At 40.8% G+C, this 21,278-nt stretch overlaps 1 protein-coding gene across 1 annotated transcript in view; it reads right to left on the minus strand.

Annotated features, from left to right (window-relative positions):
* Nucleotides 1–281: 281 nt before the first annotated feature.
* Nucleotides 282–21,278, minus strand: part of LOC139368034 (arf-GAP with dual PH domain-containing protein 1-like) — a 31,662-nt gene continuing 10,665 nt past the window's right edge. Inside the window, exons 2-10 of the mRNA XM_071106540.1 lie at nt 18,132–18,262; nt 17,459–17,550; nt 14,263–14,345; nt 7,600–7,712; nt 6,599–6,763; nt 4,669–4,752; nt 4,054–4,188; nt 3,274–3,502; nt 282–2,616 (exon numbers count right to left, since the gene is read on the minus strand). Of these exons, the coding sequence (XP_070962641.1) occupies nt 2,588–2,616; nt 3,274–3,502; nt 4,054–4,188; nt 4,669–4,752; nt 6,599–6,763; nt 7,600–7,712; nt 14,263–14,345; nt 17,459–17,550; nt 18,132–18,262 (1,061 nt within the window). The 3' untranslated portion in view covers nt 282–2,587. The remainder of the gene's footprint in view (nt 2,617–3,273; nt 3,503–4,053; nt 4,189–4,668; nt 4,753–6,598; nt 6,764–7,599; nt 7,713–14,262; nt 14,346–17,458; nt 17,551–18,131; nt 18,263–21,278) is intronic.

Here is a 21,278-nt window from a genome sequence, read left to right on the forward strand (position 1 = left end):
TTACTTAGTACCCAATTTGATGACGTAGTACACAAATAACAGGGACCCATTTTGGCTGAAATTATTATTATTATTAATTTGAGAGTGCATCTTGTGGGGTTCCTTGCATTTTCTAGTGTAAATTTGTGCAGAAAAAAAGTTTGTAAACCCATGAGCTAGAGAGCAAGAGAGAAGTGACAGAAAAAGATACCCTTCAGAGAGAGGGAGCATCATTACACTGTTCCTTCCACATTATGTCATTATTCGTCTGATAATATTAACACAATGTAAACAAGAAAAGGTCAATAGGATTGTCAAGTTTATTTCACCGGCAGACCTGCAAAATGATGATGCACGTTGTGGTGATGTATGACATGACCCATAGTGCCCTCTAGTGTTTTGCAATGGTAAACACACATTCATTTAATCAGCTCGGGGAGATGAAACATACAGTACCAGTCAAACGTTTGGACACACCTTCTTATTCAAGTTTAATTACTATTTTTTTTGTTTGACTATTTTCTACATTATAGCACTAAGAAATAACACATATGGGAATCATGTAGTAACTAAAAAAGTTTAAAAAAAATCAAAATAAACTTTATATTTGAGATTCTTCAAAGTAGCCACCCTTTGCCTCGATGACAGCTTTGCACACTCTTGGCATTCTCTCAACCAGCTTCACCTGGAATGCTTTTCCAACAGTCTTGAAGGAGTTCCCACATATACTGAGCACTTGTTGGCTGCTTTTCCTTCACTTTGCGGTCCAATTCATCACAAACAATCTCAATTGGGTTGAGGTCGGGTGATTGTGGAGGCCAGGTCATCTGATGCAGCACTCAATCACTCCTTATTGGTAAAATAGCCCGTACACAGCCTGGAGGTGTGTTTTGGGTCATTGTCCTGTTGAAAAACAAATGATAGTCCCACTAAGCACAAACCAGATGGGATGGCATATCGCTGCAGAATACTGTGTAAGTGTGCCTTGAATTCTAAATAAATCACTGACAGTGTCAACAGCAAAGCACCCCCACACCATCACACCTCCATGCTTCACGGTGGGAACCACACATGGAGATCATCCGTTCACCTACTCTGTGTCTCACAAAGACACAGTGGTTGGAAGCAAAAATCTCAAATTTGGACTCATCACACCAAAGGACAGATTTCCACCGGTCTAATGTTCATTGCTCATGTTTCTTGGCCCAAGCAAATCTATTTTTCTTATCGGTGTCCTTTAGTAGTGGTTTCTTTGAAGCAACTTCGACCATGAAGGCCTGATTCACACAGTCTCCTCTGAACAGTTGATGTTGAGATGTCTGTTACTTGAACTCTGTGAGGCATTTATTTGGGCTGTAATCTGAGGTGCTGTTAACTTTAATGAACTTATCTTCTGCAGCAGAGGTAACTCTGTGTCTTCCTTTCCTGTGGTGATCCTCATGAGAGCCAGTTTCATCATAGCACTTGAAGGTTTTTGCAACTACACTGTCAAGAACTTTCAAAGTTCTGACCTTCATGTCTTAAAGTAATGATGGACTGTAATTTCGCATTGCTTATTTGAGCTGTTCTTGCCATAATATGGATTTGGCCTTTTAAATAGGGCTATCTTCTGTATACACACACCTACCATGTCACAACACAACTGATTGGCTCAAGCGCATTAAGAAGGAAAGAAATTCCACAAATTAACAAGTCACACCTGTTAATTGAAATGAATTCCAGGTGACTACCTCATGAAGCTGGTTGAGAGAATGCCAAGAGTGTGCAAAGCTGTCATCAAGGCAAAGGGTGGCTACTTTGAATAATCTAAAATCTAAAATATATTTTGATTTGTTTAACACCTTTTTGGTTACTACATGATTCCATATGAGTTATTTCATAGTTTTGATGTCTTCACTATTATTCTACAATGTAGAAAATAGTAAAAATAAAGAAATACACTGGAGTGAGTAGGTGTGTCCAAACATTTGAATGGTACTGTATACAGTATGATATTAAATACATTTACCATCCTGTTGCATGAAGCAGCATTCACTGAGATTCAAAATATTTACATTTGCATTTCAAAAATAAATAACTGCCATGATGAGTAAAACCCTAACCGTGTACAGAAGCATAGGTTGTCAGCACCTTGAAAGTTACATGTGTGCAGATTATGCAGAACAATGTGAGAAATTGCATAAATCCACTGGCATCAAAAGTGTCAAATCAATAATTAAAATGACAGTACTGCTCTCAACAAACACGGCGAACATGACTCCTTAGTATACAACAAGGGATGCTGATCACAACACTTAGAGCAGGGGGTGCAGTTTGGAGGGTCGATGTGGAGAGCAGCAGCAGGGGTGTTGATGTTTCTGTGTCCTTTTCTCTCCTCTCAAACCCCCTGACCTCTAACCCCAGGTTTGGGCATCAGGTCAGGAGAGGTGGAGAAGAAAGTGTTTTCTATTGATACCTCTCTCCTCTCGGATGCATTTCTTCCATGTCTACCATCTTGCTCCCTCTGTAAAGGTACACTAGAACCCCATAGACTTATTCTGGGGTCTCTGTAGAGAAATCCTGTCTGTTCTGGTCTTAGTCCAGTAGACCGACAGCTCTAGCTCCAGTCTCAGGGCTTGTGTTTGAAGTGGGCCTCCACTGCACGGTGAAGAGCAGAAAACCAGTCAGTGTTACCACAACATAGAGATATAATTACATAGAGATGCATATAGACACTGTATATAAAGAGGTAATCACACAATACATTGCTTTGGACTACAAGTGCTGTATCTTAACTTGATCTTCCTGCTGTTGCAGGAATTTTCCTGCAAAGCATGAAATGAGAACTTGTAGTGTATTCAAGGTTTAAAAAGGATTCTAAAGTTTGTAATCGGGAACATTAAAATGTCAGATTTGATTTGCCCTAACGAAAAACGTATCAACCCCTACAACATTTTTCCATTCAAATTTCCTGTTGCTGCAGGATTCTTTTCCTGCTGTGAGAAGCAGGGGCAAATTAAGATACGGCACTTGTACCTCTAAAAACACATTGACAATCTATACTTAAATTAATTAATACCAACCCTTGAGCTAGGGAGTTACCCGGTGTGCAGGCTTTTGTTTCAGCCTGGTCAAAAAACACTGGCTTCAACCTAGCAACTGCTTGTGAGACCTTGACTAGTTAAATTGGGTGTTGTACATACCCTGCAAACATTACTGCAAAGATGTAACATCTGCCTAAATGCATACTCCAGAGTACACCTAACATAGTGCATAATTTTAAGTACACCTGTATAATGCATCTTACTGACTAACCTGCGTACTCCTGTGGTCTCATGGGTCTGTTGATAACCCTCTGGAAAGCAGTGATCCAGTCTTTCTGCTCCGCCTCCGTCTCGCAGGCAAACAGGAACTTCCTGTCTGGTGTTACTATGGTGATGCCATGGTTCCAGTGGTAGCCCTGGGTGGAAGGGGGAAGGCCCGGGAGCACGGAGTAGCTGTTCTCCTTACTGCCGATGAAAACCTCTCCCCTCGCATAGGCATCCTGAGAGAGGAGGGGGAGAGAGGCGGGGAGAAAGAGAGAGAAAGAGATCAGAGAATAAAGTATGCCGCAGAATCAAAAGTTATTTTTTTGTATTTTTATTTCACCTTTATTTAACCAGGTAGGCAAGTTGAGAACAAGTTCTCATTTACAATTGCGACCTGGCCAAGATAAAGCAAAGCAGTTCAACACATACAACGACACAGAGTTACACATGGAGTAAAACAAACATACAGTCAATAATACAGTATAAACAAGTCTATATACGATGTGAGCAAATGAGGTGAGAAGGGAGGTAAAGGCAAAAAAGGCCATGGTGGCAAAGTAAATACAATATAGCAAGTAAAACACTGGAATTGTAGATTTGCAATGGAAGAATGTGCAAAGTAGAAATAAAAATAATGGGGTGCAAAGGAGCAAAATAAATAAATACAGTAGGGAAAGAGGTAGTTGTTTGGGCTAAATTATAGGTGGGCTATGTACAGTTATGAGGAGTAGGGTTCATTCAGAATCAATCAGTTATTTTAGTGTCGGGTGTGATGCTGTCTCCTCACCAGAGGATCTTTGAAGTACATGAGTCTCCTGTCATCCATGGTGAACCACCTCTTCTTAAAGCCCTCTGTGTGTTTTGGGCCTGTTTTCTCCATGAAGCCCTCCTTCATGAAGCTACGCGTCAGTTTGGGCACCAGCTGAAGGAGAAGACAAGAGAGAAAACAATATAATATTGTCTAATTTGGTGTTTAATGGTGGTTGTTCGGTTATAAACATCAGTGTAAAAACTTGACGTACACTATGAAATCTTAAACCAGGTTTATTCACCCCAAAGGATGGAACAGCGGAAGAGACAAAGACATGGTTCTACCAGTGGTGGTATATATACCCCAATTTGGGGTGGAGTCTCCTCCTTCTCGCTAAACATTGCATCTTTATTGCCAGGCAGGAAATTAAGTGATACTGGCAATAAACTGTTCCTTCTCCCTTAATGTGACCTGACCTAATTGCATTGATCATATACATTCCTCCTACAGATACCCATTAACTTCTGGTGTAGACTCTAGACTATGTCACCCCTCATGTCTCTAGCATTACTAATGATTAATAATATTCAAAGTTCAGAAATCCGAACCCATCATTGTCATTTCAAAGTACTGCATGTGTTGTGGCCTCACCTCCTCGTCACTGGCTCCAGGGAAGGCCACCTGAAGGTAATGAAACCTGGCAGCTCTGATAGCGTTGAACCAGTCCACCATTTCCTACCAAAATAAAGACACAAGAGCATCCTAGTCAGATACATGTCTTATTCAGAGTCATTCCTACATAGAATAAAATAAACCTGATACAGTATAGAACATAGGAGACATGATTAAGCTATTATATCCATAGCCACGGGAAGTAGAGGTGCTGAGGGTGCTGCAGCACCCCCTAAAAAAATCAGAATTAGAAAATATATATTAGTACAAATAAATATTATTTTTGGATACATTTTTTTTCTCTCTCACAAAAGTAGTGCACTGGGCCTTTACTAGTCCTGTATTCGCAGACCAATAGATATTTGTAACGTGCGGGAAAAATGTTTTCAGCATCTCCGCTATGGCAGAAAAGGTAGCTGTATAATTAAGAACAGTATCTCGCAGGATTCAATAGTTGGAATTGTAGGAGTTGACTGGAATCCAGAAAGAACAAAACCCTGTCCTCAAACATTTACATCAAAAGGTGAAAAGTTATGGGCAAAGACCCAAAACATCCACATCAATTTGAATATCAAATAACATCGAAAAAAAGCCAGTTTTTTGAGGTATTAATTTACCGTCCTTACAAGCCACTAAATATCAATATACATTACTGTATTGTACATAGGCTGATCATCTAGGTTTCTACCTGTAGACTTTCCATCACCACGAAGAAAAACTATACACAATACAGTAATTGAGTACACTGAGACTCATGTGGGTCAGTTGGTAGAGCATAACACTTGCAGCACCAGGGTTATGGGTTAGATTCCCACAGAGGACCAGTAGGAAAATGTATTCACAAACATCTACTAAAATGTAAAAGGAATGAAAAGACTATTTCAGTTCACATAGAAATAACTTGCATTTGCAAAGTATTTCACGAAACTGGAAAACGTACTCAAGTTACAAATTCTGGTAAACACATTTTTTCACAAAAGTAGTGCATTGGGCCTTTTACTAGTCCTGTATTTGCTGCAACAAAAATTCAGCACCTCCATCCCCAAACTACTTCCCCCAGCTATGACAATATCATGACATGGCAGCTTTACTATCGCTGTTCTGTTCAAGCCTGCTATTGTGTCTGTTGACCAACAGATGGGGCTGTACGCTCTGTGGCTTTCATCCCACAGAGAATGAAAGTCACAAAATTGTCTATATCGTAAAAATTCATGAAAACATACATGAGCTTTTTTGGTTTTCATTTCAGGTTAGGGTTAGGCATATGGTTAGCAGTGTGGTTAGGGTTGGGTTTAAGGTTAGGGTCAGGTTTAAAATCTGAGAAGAGAAATTGTACAAATAGGCAGGGTCTATGACTTTGTGACTGTGGTAACTAGTGACGACCACAGAGAAGGCTGACTCACAACTGAGAGAGATGATCATCTGGTGTGCTAAGCAGTAAACCCTCAGAGAAAAACAGCCTATGTGCCTGCTAGCAAGCCAGCCAGCCAGCCCTTTGTGTGAACAACTCCCTCCACATTTGTCTAAACAGTTCCACATTTATCAGATTACATGGCAGGATTACGAGTAAAACTACATGTCACAGTGAAGACTGATGTCTACTGATTAAACAGACATTTTCATTTCCACTCTCACTCAGTTATCCAGAACAGCCCATCTCCATTAGAGACCTAGACACTGAAATAGTACAATCAGATTTAGTTGAACAGACTAAATCAGCGTTCCATGACTTGAGGAACAGCAGCAGATTGGGTGTACCATTGAAATGTTGATTCCTCATGCATAATATCTCTAACAATTCAGTGCATTTACACCAAACCATTGGCTATACCGGCATAAACAGATCTTGGACCAGGCTACATAAATATTGCCCATAGTCCCTTTTGTCACAGTCAACCATATGTGTCACCTTAGAGTCGCTGTGGTACACAAAGATGTTCCTGGTGCTGTTGTCTCTAAGGTAGGTGATCTGCAGGCCGTAGGGGTTGCCTATCTTAGCCGGTTGGAACGTAGCGTTGAGAGTTTCAATCTTCATCACCGCCTTGGGGTCCCGCGCCTGGGGGAGATACACAAACTATACAGTACATAAATACGGGGGGGGGGGGGGGGGGATACCTAGTCAGTTGCACAACTGAATGCATTCAAAATGTGTCTTCCGCATCTAACCCCACCCTTCTTAGCCATTATACATATAACTTGTTAGAATAACACATACTGTATGTTTACAGTAAACACAAACATGACGTATTTTGAGGCATTTGTTTGCGTTTCCTTGTAGACACATACCTGTATACTGTACATGGCCTGCTATACTAGTGTTTAACTTCAGATGGTTAACTTCAGGTGATTAACTTCAGATGGTTAACTTCAGGTGGTTAACTTCAGGTGGTTAACTTCAGGTGGTTAACTTCAGGTGGTTAACTTCAGGTGGTTAACTTCAGATGGTTAACTTCAGGTGGTTAACTTCAGGTGGTTAACTTCAGGTGGTTAACTTCAGGTGGTTAACTTCAGATGGTTAACTTCAGATGGTTAACTTCAGATGGTTAACTTCAGGTGGTTAACTTCAGGTGGTTAACTTCAGGTGGTTAACTTCAGATGGTTAACTTCAGATGGTTAACTTCAGGTGGTTAACTTCAGGTGGTTAACTTCAGGTGGTTAACTTCAGGTGGTTAACTTCAGGTGGTTAACTTCAGGTGGTTAACTTCAGATGGTTAACTTCAGATGGTTAACTTCAGGTGGTTAACTTCAGATGGTTAATTTCAGGTGGTTAACTTCAGGTGGTTAACTTCAGATGGTTAATTTCAGGTGGTTAACTTGAAAGCTAGTAGCATAAAGTTAGCTGGAGATTACATTTCCCAGCAACATGCTTGTGTTCATGTGCGAGAGCATTCGTGTTGACTCCAGCCTTACCTCCTGCTTGCTGAAGTACTTGAGCGCCCCCTCTCGTTCCGACAGAATGAATTTCCGACTGAGGAACTGACCGTTGTCTCGGCCCCGTTTCCATAGAAACCCCTCTCTGTACCCTGGGTAGATAGAGACACACCAGACAAACTCAGACAAACTGACATAGTGGAGGTGAAAGAGGGAGAGATAGAAAGACAGAGATATGGAAGAGGTGGGAGAGAGAACACGAGAGAAAGAAGGAGAAATAACTCTCTGGTGTAATAAAGAAATGCCAAAGCAGATGGTGGGAGAGTGAAAGAGAGACAGAAGAAGAGAGGCTTTAGCAGAAAGAGAGTGCATGAGAGAGGAAGTCAAAAAAAAGATGACAGGGAGAAAAAATAACCTCCCTGATGGTAAAGTACATCCTTTTACATGTTAATGACACAGTGCTCTATTTAAGCAACAAGGCCCGAGGGGGTGTGGTATATGGCCAATATACCATATAAGGGCTGTTCTTAGTCACGATGCAACACCCTTAATCGTGGTATATTGGACATATACCACAAACCCCCAAGGTGCTTTACTGATATTATAAACTGGTTACCAACGTAATTAGAAGAGTAAAAATACATGTTTTGTTATACCAGTGGTATACGGTTTGATATACCACGGCTTTCAGCCAGTCAGCATTCAGGGCTCGAACCACCCAGTTTATAATTCTCAATAAGTTCTTCCCAGTCTATTTTTGGCCCTCTTACAGACAGGAAGTAGTTTCATTATATGATGTGGCAGTAAAGAGCACTGTATGTAATTCATTACAGGCTACACACGCACTTCATCTCTCTCACTCTCCTTCTCTCTCCCTCCTCCCCCTCTAGTTCGCTCTTTACTTCTCTATTTTCCATTCACCTCCCTCCCACTCTCTCACTCCGTGGAATGTCAGTTATACTGTAAGTATCCTCCTCTATATATCTCTCCTTTTCCTCTCTCAAATACACTCATAACCCCTATTTTCAATCTCCTTTTCCCATCCAGCACCCGTTAAGTTCCATACCTCCAACTTCTCTCCCCCCTCAAGTTCCATACCCCCCCATGTCTCTCCCCCCTCAAATTCCATACCCCCACTTCTCCCCCCTCAAGTTCCATACCCCCCACTTCTCCCCCCTCAAGTTCCATACCCCCCACCTCTCCCCCCTTAAGTTCCATACCCCCCACATCCCTCCCCCTCAAGTTCCATACCCCCCCACATCTCTCCCCCCTCATGTTCCATACCTCCCACTTCTCTTCCCCCTCAAGTTCCATACCCCCCACTTTCATACCACCCAATTCTCTCCTCACGCCTCTGTCCCATTTTCTCCTCCCTCTCATCTCTCCATCCCCTGGTGACAGAGATTGGTGTCTCTCTTTTCCCAGTCTGACATGAATCATTCACCTTGCATTACCTCATCGATCAATAACAACCTCCCCCCTCCACCTCCCTCTCTTTCTCTGCATACAGAATCAATACTGCCATCGACAACTGGGGAGGTTAGTTTACTACCATTGTCCTTGCTCTACAGAAGCTAACAGAACATCTAGGACCCTGAAGAGGGTAGAAACTATGGATCTATTGATTTTAGCCCTGGGTACATCTGATGCAAATGCATTGATGATGCAAATATATGTGATACAAATATATGTGATGCAAATAGATATAAACTAATATAAATCTCCTGCCCAATGCATCCATCTGTATTACAGCCAGTCATACAACTGTGTGTGTGTGTGTGTGTGTGTGTGAGTGCGTGCCTCTGTGTGTGTGTACATGTGTGCGTGTATGTGTGGCTGCGCAAGACGCATGTGTATGTGTGCACATAAAGAGGAAGTTGAATCTCATGGTAAACAGACGAGGTCATCTTTATGAAATGGGAATCCAGTCTGGCTCCAACAAGAGCAAGATAGCCTTCACGCAATGAAACAAGACTCATTCACTGACACTGTCTCCGTTAAGTAAGAACACAAACAAGCACAATTACGAATACAAGGCCTGACATAGTCACTCTGCCTTTATCCTATGCCTCAGTCATCCTTTCTCAAATCAAATCAGATTTTATTTGTCACATGCGCCGAATACAACAGGTAGACCTTACAGTGAAATGCTTACTTACAAGCCCTTAACCAACAACGCAGTTCAGGAAATAGAGTTAAGAAAATATTAATTAAATAACTAAGGTAAAAAATGGAATAAAATGGAACACAAAATATCTTAAATTCATATAGTTCCCAAACAAATCATTTCTGTGGAAAGGACTTGAAATATTCTGACTAGATGATGCAGGGGTAAAGGATTTGAAATATTCTGACTAGATGATGCAGGGGTAAAGGACTTGAAATATTCTGACTAGATGATGCAGGGGTAAAGGATTTGAAATATTCTGACTAGATGATGCAGGGGTAAAGGATTTGAAATATTCTGACTAGATGATGCAGGGTTAAAGGATTTGAAATATTCTGACTAGATGATGCAGTGGTAAAGGATTTGAAATATTCTGACTAGATGATGCAGGGGTAAAGGATTTGAAATATTCTGAGTAGATGATGCAGTGGTAAAGGATTTGAAATATTCTGACTAGATGATGCAGTGGTAAAGGATTTGAAATATTCTGACTAGATGATGCAGGGGTAAAGGATTTTAAATATTCTGACTAGATGATGCAGGGGTAAAGGATTTGAAATATTCTGACTAGATGATGCAGGGGTAAAGGATTTGAAATATTCTGACTAGATGATGCAGGGTTAAAGGACTTGAAATATTCTGACTAGATGATGCAGTGGTAAAGGATTTGAAATATTCTGACTAGATGATGCAGGATTACAGGATTTGAAATATTCTGACTAGATGATGCAGGGTTAAAGGATTTGAAATATTCTGACTAGATGATGCAGTGGTAAAGGATTTGAAATATTCTGACTAGATGATGCAGTGGTAAAGGATTTGAAATATTCTGACTAGATGATGCAGTGGTAAAGGATTTGAAATATTCTGACTAGATGATGCAGGGGTAAAGGATTTGAAATATTCTGACTAGATGATGCAGTGGTAAAGGATTTGTCACTAAACTCAAGGTTTTATTCGTATTTGCAAATTGTTTAGGCAATGCTTTGCTGTCATGACAGAGAAGGACTATTTGTTTGCTAGATTTTCCATAGCTCTGCATCCATAGCTTTGCATAGGCAAAGCTTGTGTGTGTATGTGTGCATGTGTTTGTCTCTGTGTGTGTGTGTGTGTATATATGTGTGTCTCTCTCTCTGTGTGTGTGTGTGTGTGTGTGTGTGTGTGTGTATATGTGTCTCTCTGTGTGTGTGTGTGTGTGTGTGTGTGTGTGTGTGTGTGTGTGAGAGTGTGTGTGTGTGTGTGTGTGTTTGTGCGTCAACTAGGGCTGTGGAGGTCATGACATTTTGTCAGCCGGTGATTGTCAAGCAAATAACTGCTGGTCTCACGGTAATTGACCGTTAATGAACATGTAGCATCTCCTGGCTTCCACACATAGCTTACAAGCTACTGATGCAGACCTTTGGATCATCTACATTTTAAAAAGTCTCATAAATCCATAGAGTCCACCATCACAATAAATATTTTTCTGTATTTTAGACAGGTCTAAAGAAACATGATAAGAAGAAAATGTAGACTATTTCAGAAGAACAGAATAGAATACTTCTTGTCCTTATGTTAGGCCCTGATCTGGCTATGCCATATGGCTGTGGGCTACATTAGTTCATTTAGCAGACAAGATTTGCTTAGAATTCCTTGGCATTATTTTAAATCATTGTATAGTATGAAGAATACAATTGAACATAGCTGACTGAAATAGAAAGGATGTTTTCTCCAAGATATTTGGGAGTGGGCACATGCGCTATTCTGTGTTGAGCGGTTAACAAACAAACAGCTCTTTCTATATGCTTCATTTAGAGTTATTTATACAACTTTAGTTGTGATCAAAACATATATACGTTCTAAGGCTGCATGAAAGGCATGAGCTCTGCTTTGTTTCATGCGCAGGCTGTACACACTTCATCAGTCTCTCATTCACAAATTGACAAGCACTTGATAATGTGTCAAATTTCCCAGAGGCATCCCCTTTGTGTGGCTGTAATGCCACCTAAAAAAATCCATGCCTTTTGTGGCCAGTGGCTGAATATAATAATTATAATTCCCTTTTCCTGGCAGCGTGCTCCGAAGCACCTCTCCCTCACATGGCTCTCTCAGATAGCTCAATTCTTATTAGCCAATTCCATTCACGTGATCGGGTCTTTCTCACAGGCACAAGTGAAGACAGACACATCGGGGATGCAACTACGTGTGTCCTTATCCAATTCCAAGGCGCACATTGAAGATATTGGAAGAACTTTCCACATTAACATTTCGTCAGTCAACAAGCCGAACGAACAGCAAAAGCACGAGCCTAACAACTTTTGTACTAAGTGGGATAATAGATTGACATAGGCTGCCTATGTCAATCTACTATCTCTCATAGGACAAAAGTTGACCTATTCTATTCTGTGCGTGAAATAAATATTCCAAACATAGTCTGGGACAGATGCGGGATGCGATAGATCTCAAATGAATACAACCACTAGAAACGAGGCTTACACAACAGATCAGAACTTTTAGCTTAAATGTGACCTCATAAGCGTGAATGTTCCAAAATGCAATCAATTAGCGGGAAAGTGACCTCAAATGCAATTATGCATGTAATGCTTTTAGGTGCATTTTTATGGTGCATTTCTATGGTGAAAATGATCTTCCCCAAATTTGCCAGTTAGTCTCTATACCTGTTGTAAAGCGGATTAATGTGCTTAATTTTAAGAATATATTTGGCCACTTTAGTTGTGATACAAACCTTATCAAAACATATAGGCATATGGGCTAGGCTACATGAGGTGTGTGACTATGATTTTAAAAAGGCATCATTCACAAGTGATAATACAGTAAATAATTCACAAGTGATAGGCTAATATTGTCATCCATCATTCATTTTGTCTTTACATAGAGTGCCTCCGGAAAATATTCAGACCCCTTGACTTATTCCACATTTTGTTATGTAACAGTCTTATGCTAAAAAATGGATCAAATAAATACAAATAATCAGCAATCTACACAGAATGCCCAATAATGACAAAGCAAAAACAGGTTTTTAGAATTTTTTGCAAATGTTTTCAAAATAAAAAGCAGAAATACCTTATCTACATAAGTATTCAGACCATTTGCTATGACACTCGAAATTGAGCTCAGGTGCATTCTGTTTCCATTGATCATTCTTGAGATGTTTCTACAACTTGATTGGAGTCCACCTGTGGTAAATTCAATTTATTGGACATGATTTGGAAAGGCACACACCTGTCTATATAAGGTCCCACAGTTGACAGTGCATGTCAGGGCAAAAACCAAACCATGAGGTCGAAGGAATTGTTCGTAGAGCTCCGAGACAGGGTTATGTCGAGGCACAGATCTGGGGAAGGGTACCAAAACATTTCTGCAGCATTAAAGGTCCCCAAAAACACAGTGGCCATTCCTAAATGGAAGAAGTTTGGAACCACCAAGACCCTTTCTTGAGCTGGCCACCCGGCCAAACTGAGCAATCTAGGGAGAAGGACCTTGTTCAGGGAGGTGACCAAGAACTCTTCGGTCACTCTGACAGAGTTCTAAATTTCCTCTGTGAGAACATTCCAGAAGGACAACAATCTCTGCAGCACTCCACAAATCAGGTCTTTATGGTAGAGTGGCCAGACGGAAGCCACTCCTCAGTAAAAGGCACATGACAGGCCGCTTGGAGTTTGCCAAAAGGCACCTAAAGACTCTCAGACCATAAGAAACAAGATTCTCTGGTCTGATGAAATCAAGATTGAACTCTTTGGTGCTCAGCATATGTGGGAACTCCTTCAAGACTGTTGGAAAAGCACTCCAGGTGAAGCTGGTTGAGGGAATGTCAAGAGTATGCAAAGCTATCATCATTTAACACTTTTTGGGTTACTACATGATTCCATATGCGTTATTTCATAGTTTTGATGTCTTCACTATTATTCTACAATGTAGAAAATAGTAGAAATAAAGAAAAACCCTGGAATCAGTAGGTGTGTCCAAACTTTTGACTGGTACTGTATGTGTGACTTAAAAAAAAAAAAGTAGAATGCACCATTATCATGCACCTGCCTCGAAACAGGGGCAGGGGAAAAAATACATTTAAATCTATGCACTTAACTAGCGAATGGAGGAAACTTTTCCCATGGTTCATTTTCATGCCAGCCTGGTAGGCTATACACATAAACATAAGCAATGTGCTAAATACTAGGAAAGTAGAGAAATAAATATAGTAGGCCTAGCCTATAGAAAGCTGATGGGATCCTCCTATTTTTAAGAGGACATCAACACTGTTTTCTCACACAATTGCATAGCCTATAGAAATGTGGCACAACATGAGCTTATGGGCTCTAATTAAGTGTTTGATTGGATTTTCGAATACATATGCATTGATAGAGGGACAATAGAGTGCTGAGTACTAGGCAGTTATGAAGTTTGGTAGGCTACTAATGACCATCAGCACCATCAGCACATGAGGAAGCATAATTACTGTGAATTTGACTGCCGTCATGACTCGTAACTGCCGGTGTGGCGGTAATATGGTCACCGTAACAGTCCTAATGTCAGCTCACCTGCAGAGTAAGGCTCCTGTTTCTCGATGAACTCAAACTCGTTCCTCTCGTACCTGGCTCGGATCCATTGCTCCCGCAGTAGCCTGGAACACAATGACGCAATGGACATGTTTCACCTTCTCTCAGGTTTCTCTATAGCACAGGTGCCATGCTGTTAGCTGAAAGGGTGACGGGATAACAAGCTGGGGGTTTGGGACTTTGGCCACATTTCTACTAATCTTGCTGTGACAGATTCTCTTTTCCTTTCACCTCCATTTCCCGTATACACCCGCACACACACACCACACACACACACACACACACACACACACACACACACACACACACACACACACACACACACACACACACACACACACACACACACACACACACACACACACACACCTTTACTCCAGGATAAAAAGATTGATGAGAGTGATAGAGGATCTATCTTTAGATCTATCTTTAGTTGTGTGTGACGAGGAGAACATCGCCATGCCAACAACAGCATCTCCTCTTTCTCTCTGATAGACCTACATACAGTATATGTAGGTGTTCCTATCTTTCTTTCCTGTCACTTATAATCATGTCAGTATGGTCAGACAGTATTTTGCAGCTTTTCTGAAAGCACAAGCACCAGAGTATTCAAAGAAATATATACATTTTAGTCATTTAGCAGACGCTCTTATCCAGAGCGATTTACAGGATAAATTAGGGTTACGTGCCTTGCTCAAGGGCACATTGACATATTCACCTAGTCAGCTCAGGGATTGGAACCGGCAACCTATCGGTTACTGGCCCAATGCTCTTAAGTGGGGCGGCAGGGTAGCCTAGTGGTTAGAGCATTGGACTAGTAACCGAAAGGTTGCAAGTTCAAATCCCCGAGCTGACAAGGTACAAAATCTGTCGTTCTGCCCCTGAACAGGCAGTTAACCCACTGTTCCTAGGCCGTCATTGAAAATAAGAATTTGTTCTTAACTGACTTGCCTAGTAAAATAAAGGTAAAAAAAAAAAAAAAAACTGCTAGGCTACCTAGATGAAAGTAATCCATTCGATTGACACAAAAAAATCTGCCTCTCACTATCAACTCTCTCACATGTAATATGCTAGTTGGTTTAGTGCCCACAGAGAAGAGTAATGGCACAAACAACACACTGTTTTTCAAGAGGCATAAATCTGCAGTGAAGTAGTCACCAGAGGCACAATCTCACTCCCCTGTAAATTCCATTGAAGTCGGTCTTTGAATTCAGAGATAATTCACTTCCTCTCAATTCCAATGTTAGGTAAATTCAGTTGTTTTTATACTAAATCCATTAATTCCATTAACTGGGAATATATTGAATTAAATTTCAAATAAATTACATAAATGAATTGCAATATTGGAATATTGGAATTTCAAATGAATTGGAATATTCCAATATTGCAATTAATTTATGTAATTTATTTGAAATGTAATTCAATATATTCCCAGTTAATGGAATTCATGGATTTAGTATAAAAAAAACGGAATATTGGAATTTCAAATGAATTGGAATTGAGGGTTGGGGTCACTTTAGCCTCATATGAAGTCGGACGTTTACATACACTTAGTTTGGAGTAATTAAAACTTGTTTTTTAACCACTCGTTTTTCAAATTTCTTATCAACAAACTATAGTTTTGGCAAGTCAGTTAGGACATCTACTTGTACATGACACAAGTAATTTTTCCAACAATTGTTTACAGACTGATTGCATCACTTACAATTCACTGTATCACAATTCCAGTGGGTCAGAAGTTTACATACACTAAGTTGACTGTGCATTTAAACAGCTTGGAAAATTCCAGAAAATGATGTCATGGCTTTAGGATCTTCTGATAGGCTAGTTGACATCATTTGAGTCAATTGGGGGTGTACCTGTGGATGTATTTCAAGGCCTACCTTCAAATTCAGTGCCTCTTTGCTTGACATCATGGGAAAATCTAAAGAAATCAGCCAAGACCTCAGAAAAAACATTGTAGACCTCTACAAGTCTGGTTCATCCTTTTCATTAATTTCCAAAAGTCTGAAGGTACCACGTGCATATGTACAAACAATAGTACAGGTTCTGACAGACACGTTCTGTCTCCTAGAGATGAACATACTTTGGTGCGAAAGGTGCAAATCAATCCCAGAACAACAGCAAAGGACCTTGTGAAGATGCTGGAGGAAACAGGTACAAAAGTATCTATATCCACAGTAAAATTAGTCCTATATCGACATAACCTGAAAGGAAGCACAGCAAGGAAGAAGCCACTGCTCCAAAACTGCCATAAAAAAGCCAGACTATGGTTTGTAACTGCACATGGGGACAAAGATCGTACTTTTTGGAGAAATGTACTCTGGTCTGATGAAACAAAAATAGATCTGTTTGGCCATAATGACCATTTATGTTTGGAGGAATAAGGGGGAGGCTTGCAAGCCGAAGAATACCGTCCCAACCGTGAAGCACGGGGGTGGTAGCATCATGTTGTGGGGCTGCTTTGCTGCAGGAGAGACTGGTGCACGTCACAAAATAGATGGCATCATGAGGAAGGAAAATTATGTGGATATATTGAAGCAACATCTCAGTCAGGAAGTTAAAGCTTGGTCGCAAATGGGTCTTCCAAATGGACAATGACCCCAAGCATACTTCCAAAGTTGTGGCAAAATGGCTTAAGGACAACAAAGTCAAGGTATTGGAGTGACCATCACAAAGCCCTAACCTCAATCCTATAGAAAAGTTGTGGACAGAACTGAAAAAGCGTGTGCGAGTAAGGAGGCCTACAAACCTGACTCAGTTACACCAGCTCTGTCAGGAGGAATGGGCCAAGAGTCACCCAACTTATTGTGGGAAGCTTGTGGAAGGCTACCCGAAACGTTTGACCCAAGATAAACCATTTAAAGGCAATGCTACCAAATACTAATTGACTGTATGTAAACTTCTGAAACACTGGGAATGTGATGAAAGAAATAAAAGCTGAAATAAATAATTCTCTCTACAATTATTCTGACATTTCACATTCTTAAAATAAAGTAGTGATCCTAACTGACCTAAGACAGTGAATTTTACTAGGATTAAATGTCAGGAATTGTGAAAAACTGAGTTTAAATGTAATTTGGCTAAGGTGTATGTAAACTTCCGACTTCAACTGTACATACCAACGGACCGAACAATGTTATTAGCTCATTATAACTCAGTGACGTGGGTGACTTACTTGCAGTCTGTGTGTTTGGGTCTGTAGTAGAATGCTGGAACCTTCTGTTCGTACTTAGCTTTGGCTGCTTCGTTACCCATGGCAGCCATTAGCTGACGATAGACGGAACAAATCCATTAATGTATTGACAACACATAAGGGGCATTTTTAAGACTGATATTTACGGGAAGGAAACTAAGAGTAGTACTAAATTGCAGTCCAAGCATCTTGTTATCTGTCTTTATGTTTCCCTCAGGGAATTATCAGCAACTCCAATCAACACGTCTTATTGTAACTTTAGTCTGAGAATCCTCTATCCCTTCTAACCCCCGGGTAGTGCTATGCCGAGTCTATCACTCTCCCACAAGGCTTTCACTCCCCAAATCTCATCCGTGGTGGTCTCTTGGAGTTGACATTATTATTGCATTTAGAAACGATGAACAAGTCCCTGTGGGAATTAGGCTTTCCAGTCTAAAGAAGGCAATGTGCTAGACACACTACTGGAACTGACTGATGGTCCGTTTTTTGTTGTTGTTTGGCCTAAAATGGGCAGACTTAAGAAGCTGGATGGCAAGATCTGATCTCAAATCAGGTTGTAATTGGCAATAGGTGACAACTGTAATTAGGACCAATGTGATGCAATATAATATACATTCATTCATGCTTCCCCCTCTGGTACAGTAGGGTTACTGACCTCCACCTCTGAGGCCTCCCATGACTCCTGCTGGACGGACTTGACCCTGCTGATGTGGGGGATGCCTCTGTGGAGGAGAGAGCAGCCCTGGCACACAAACACACCCAAAGTCACCGACGCCCAGTCTGGCTCTGAGGAGAGAGACGGGGAAGCGGGAGGGGACAGAGGGGAGGGAGAGGCGGAATGGAGAAGGGGGTAGAGAGCAGGGGGGATAGAGCGATATGGAGGGAGAGGGGGAAGGAACAGAAGGGAAGATACAGGGTCATAAACGCGGTGCAACAGAAGGGATATGAGCTCAATGTTCAAACTATAAATATTAAAAGTGCTGACGCACGCACTTCTGAAAGGTATTAGGTGCAAAGTAAAGAGGCCAATATAACTGAAGGAGTAAAGGACACGTGCTGCGTAGAGAGAGAAAGAGAAACAGATACCGCGTGTGTATGTTTGTGTGTGTGTGTGGACAAAGGGGAAATAATATTTAGGCTTAGCACAGGAAACAGGCTGAGATATTCACTGATAAAAATCCACACAGTATTAAAGCACTGTTCATTAGAACACCAGGCCATTGCTAGTCTATTACACGCACCCACGTGCACACACGCAACCACGCACACACACAAACACACACCCACACAGCCACTACAGAGATCTGGCAGACAAACACATGAACTCTGCAGAGAGCACTTTGCTATGGAAGGAATAGACTGCATTGTATCAGCCACAAACATGAATATGAACATGCACTTGGGAATTTTTTGGACACAGCATTAAGATTAGAGGTCGACCGATCATGATTTTTCAACGCCGATACCTATTATTGGAGGACCAAAAAAAGCCGATACCGATTAAATCGGCTGATTTATATATATATATATATATTTGTAATAATGACAATTACAACAATACTGAATGAACAATGAACACTTTTATTTTAACTTAATATAATACATAAATAAAAACTATTTGGTCTCAAATAAATAATGAAACATGTTATATGTGGTTTAAATAATGCAAAAACACAGTGTTGGAGAAGAAAGTAAAAGTGCAATATGTGCCATGTAAAAAAGCTAACATTTAAGTTCCTTGCTCAGAACATGAGAAATTATGAAACCTGGTGATATTCCCAGTTAAGAAGTTTTAGGTAGTAGTTATTATAGGAATTATAGGACTATTTCTCTCTATACCATTTGTATTTCATATACCTTTGACTATTGGATGTTTTTGTAGGCACTATAGTATTGCCAGCCTAATCTCGGGAGTTGATGGGCTTAAAGTCATAAACAGCGCTGTGCTTCAAGCATTGCTATGAGCTGTAAGCAAACGCAGTAAAGTGTTGTTTGAATGAATGCTTACGAGCCTGCTGCTGCCTACCACCGCTCAGTCAGACTACTCTATCAAATATCAAATCATATACTTAATTATAATATAATAAACACACAGAAATAAGAGCCTTTGGTCATTAGTATGGTAAAATCCAGAAACGATCATTTCGAAAACAAAACATTTATTCTTTCCGTATTTTATTGAATGGGTGGCAACCCTAAGTTTAAATATTACTGTTACATTGCACAACCTTCAATATTATGTCATAATTATATACAATTCTGGCAAATTAATTACGGTCTTTGTTAGGAAGAAATAGTCTTCGCACAGTTCGCAACGAGCCAGGCGGCTCAAACTGCTGCATATACCCTGACTCTGCTTGCAATGTAGGCAAGAGAAGTGACACAATTTCCCTAGTTAATATTGCCTGCTAACATGAATTTCTTTGAAATACATATGCAGGTTTAAAAATATATACTTGTGTCTTGATTTTAAGAAAGGCATTTTTGTTTATGGTTAGCTACATTTGTGCAACGATTGTGCTGTTTTCGCGAATGCGCTTTTGTTAAATCATCACCCGTTTGGCGAAGTTGAAGTAGGCTGTGATTCGATGATAAATTAATAGGCACCGCATTGATTATACGCAACGCAGAACAAGCTAGTTAACCTAGTAATATCATCATCAACCATGTGTCGTTAACTAGTGATTATGTGGAGATTGATTGTTTTTTATAAGATATGTTTAATGCTAGCTAGCAACTTACCTTGGCTCCTTGCAGCCACAAGGTACTTTTGATGCTGCACTCGCGTAACAGGTGGTCAGCCTGCCACGCAATCTCCTCGTGGATTGCAATGTAATCGGCATCCAAAAAGGCCGATTACCGATTGTTATGAAAATTGAAAAATCGGGCCCTAATTAATCGGCCATGCAGATTAATCTGTCGACCTCCATTCAAACACACACGCACGCACGCACACGCGATTCTGAGAGAGAAATTGTCTGACTGAATTACCTAATGCATTGACTCTAAAGAGAGCATTCATCCAGGAATTGCATAGACCTTTGAATGCCTTTAAAAACTTGACACCATGAACATAGCCTAATCAGCTGATACCTATTATGTTTAAATGTGTGTGTCCGTCCAAAACTGCTGTTTGGGCTCAACGTATAAACTTCAATATCGTTTCAGCTTGCTTCAGCTCAATGCTTCAGTCTAATAGTTCCTGAGCTACTGGAACCTCTCATAATGTAATCACAGTTTGCATGGCTGGCAGGACCACCCTCTCAGCAGCAAACCCAGGTCTGACATCCAGTTCTAACAAACCACATTCACACAAACATAGGGAAGGCTCTTCCAAACCCACATTCTTTATGTTCATCTCTCACACACATACAGAAATTGGGAGGAGGAAAGAGAGAGATAGAGGTTGTGGGCCCTGCTTTGTGTGGACTTTGTGCCATCTTTCCATTGTATCCTTGCGCTCCAATATCCCACAATATGTAATCAGGGTGTGGCCTCGGGGGGGATGTGAATCAGAGAGCAGAGCAGAGACACCACCCAGGAGATTGCCCTGACTGATCAACAACACGGAACACATTGGCTTTTGTCACTGGGATTTCCCTCAATGGAAATGGTCATCCACATGACATGACTGTTAATATCGGTGAGGTGGAAATCACTACCGTTAACACACTTTGGATTCCCTCCTAGACCACCACATCCTTCCTAACCCTACCAACCGGCCTTACAAGCCAACAGAATCCCCCCTCCCCGTCCGTCCGTCCGTTCCATCCTCTCCATCTCATTACATGTTGACCGATGC

This window comes from Oncorhynchus clarkii, chromosome 16 (assembly GCF_045791955.1).
Source record: "Oncorhynchus clarkii lewisi isolate Uvic-CL-2024 chromosome 16, UVic_Ocla_1.0, whole genome shotgun sequence".
In the NCBI taxonomy this organism is placed as follows: domain Eukaryota; kingdom Metazoa; phylum Chordata; class Actinopteri; order Salmoniformes; family Salmonidae; genus Oncorhynchus; species Oncorhynchus clarkii.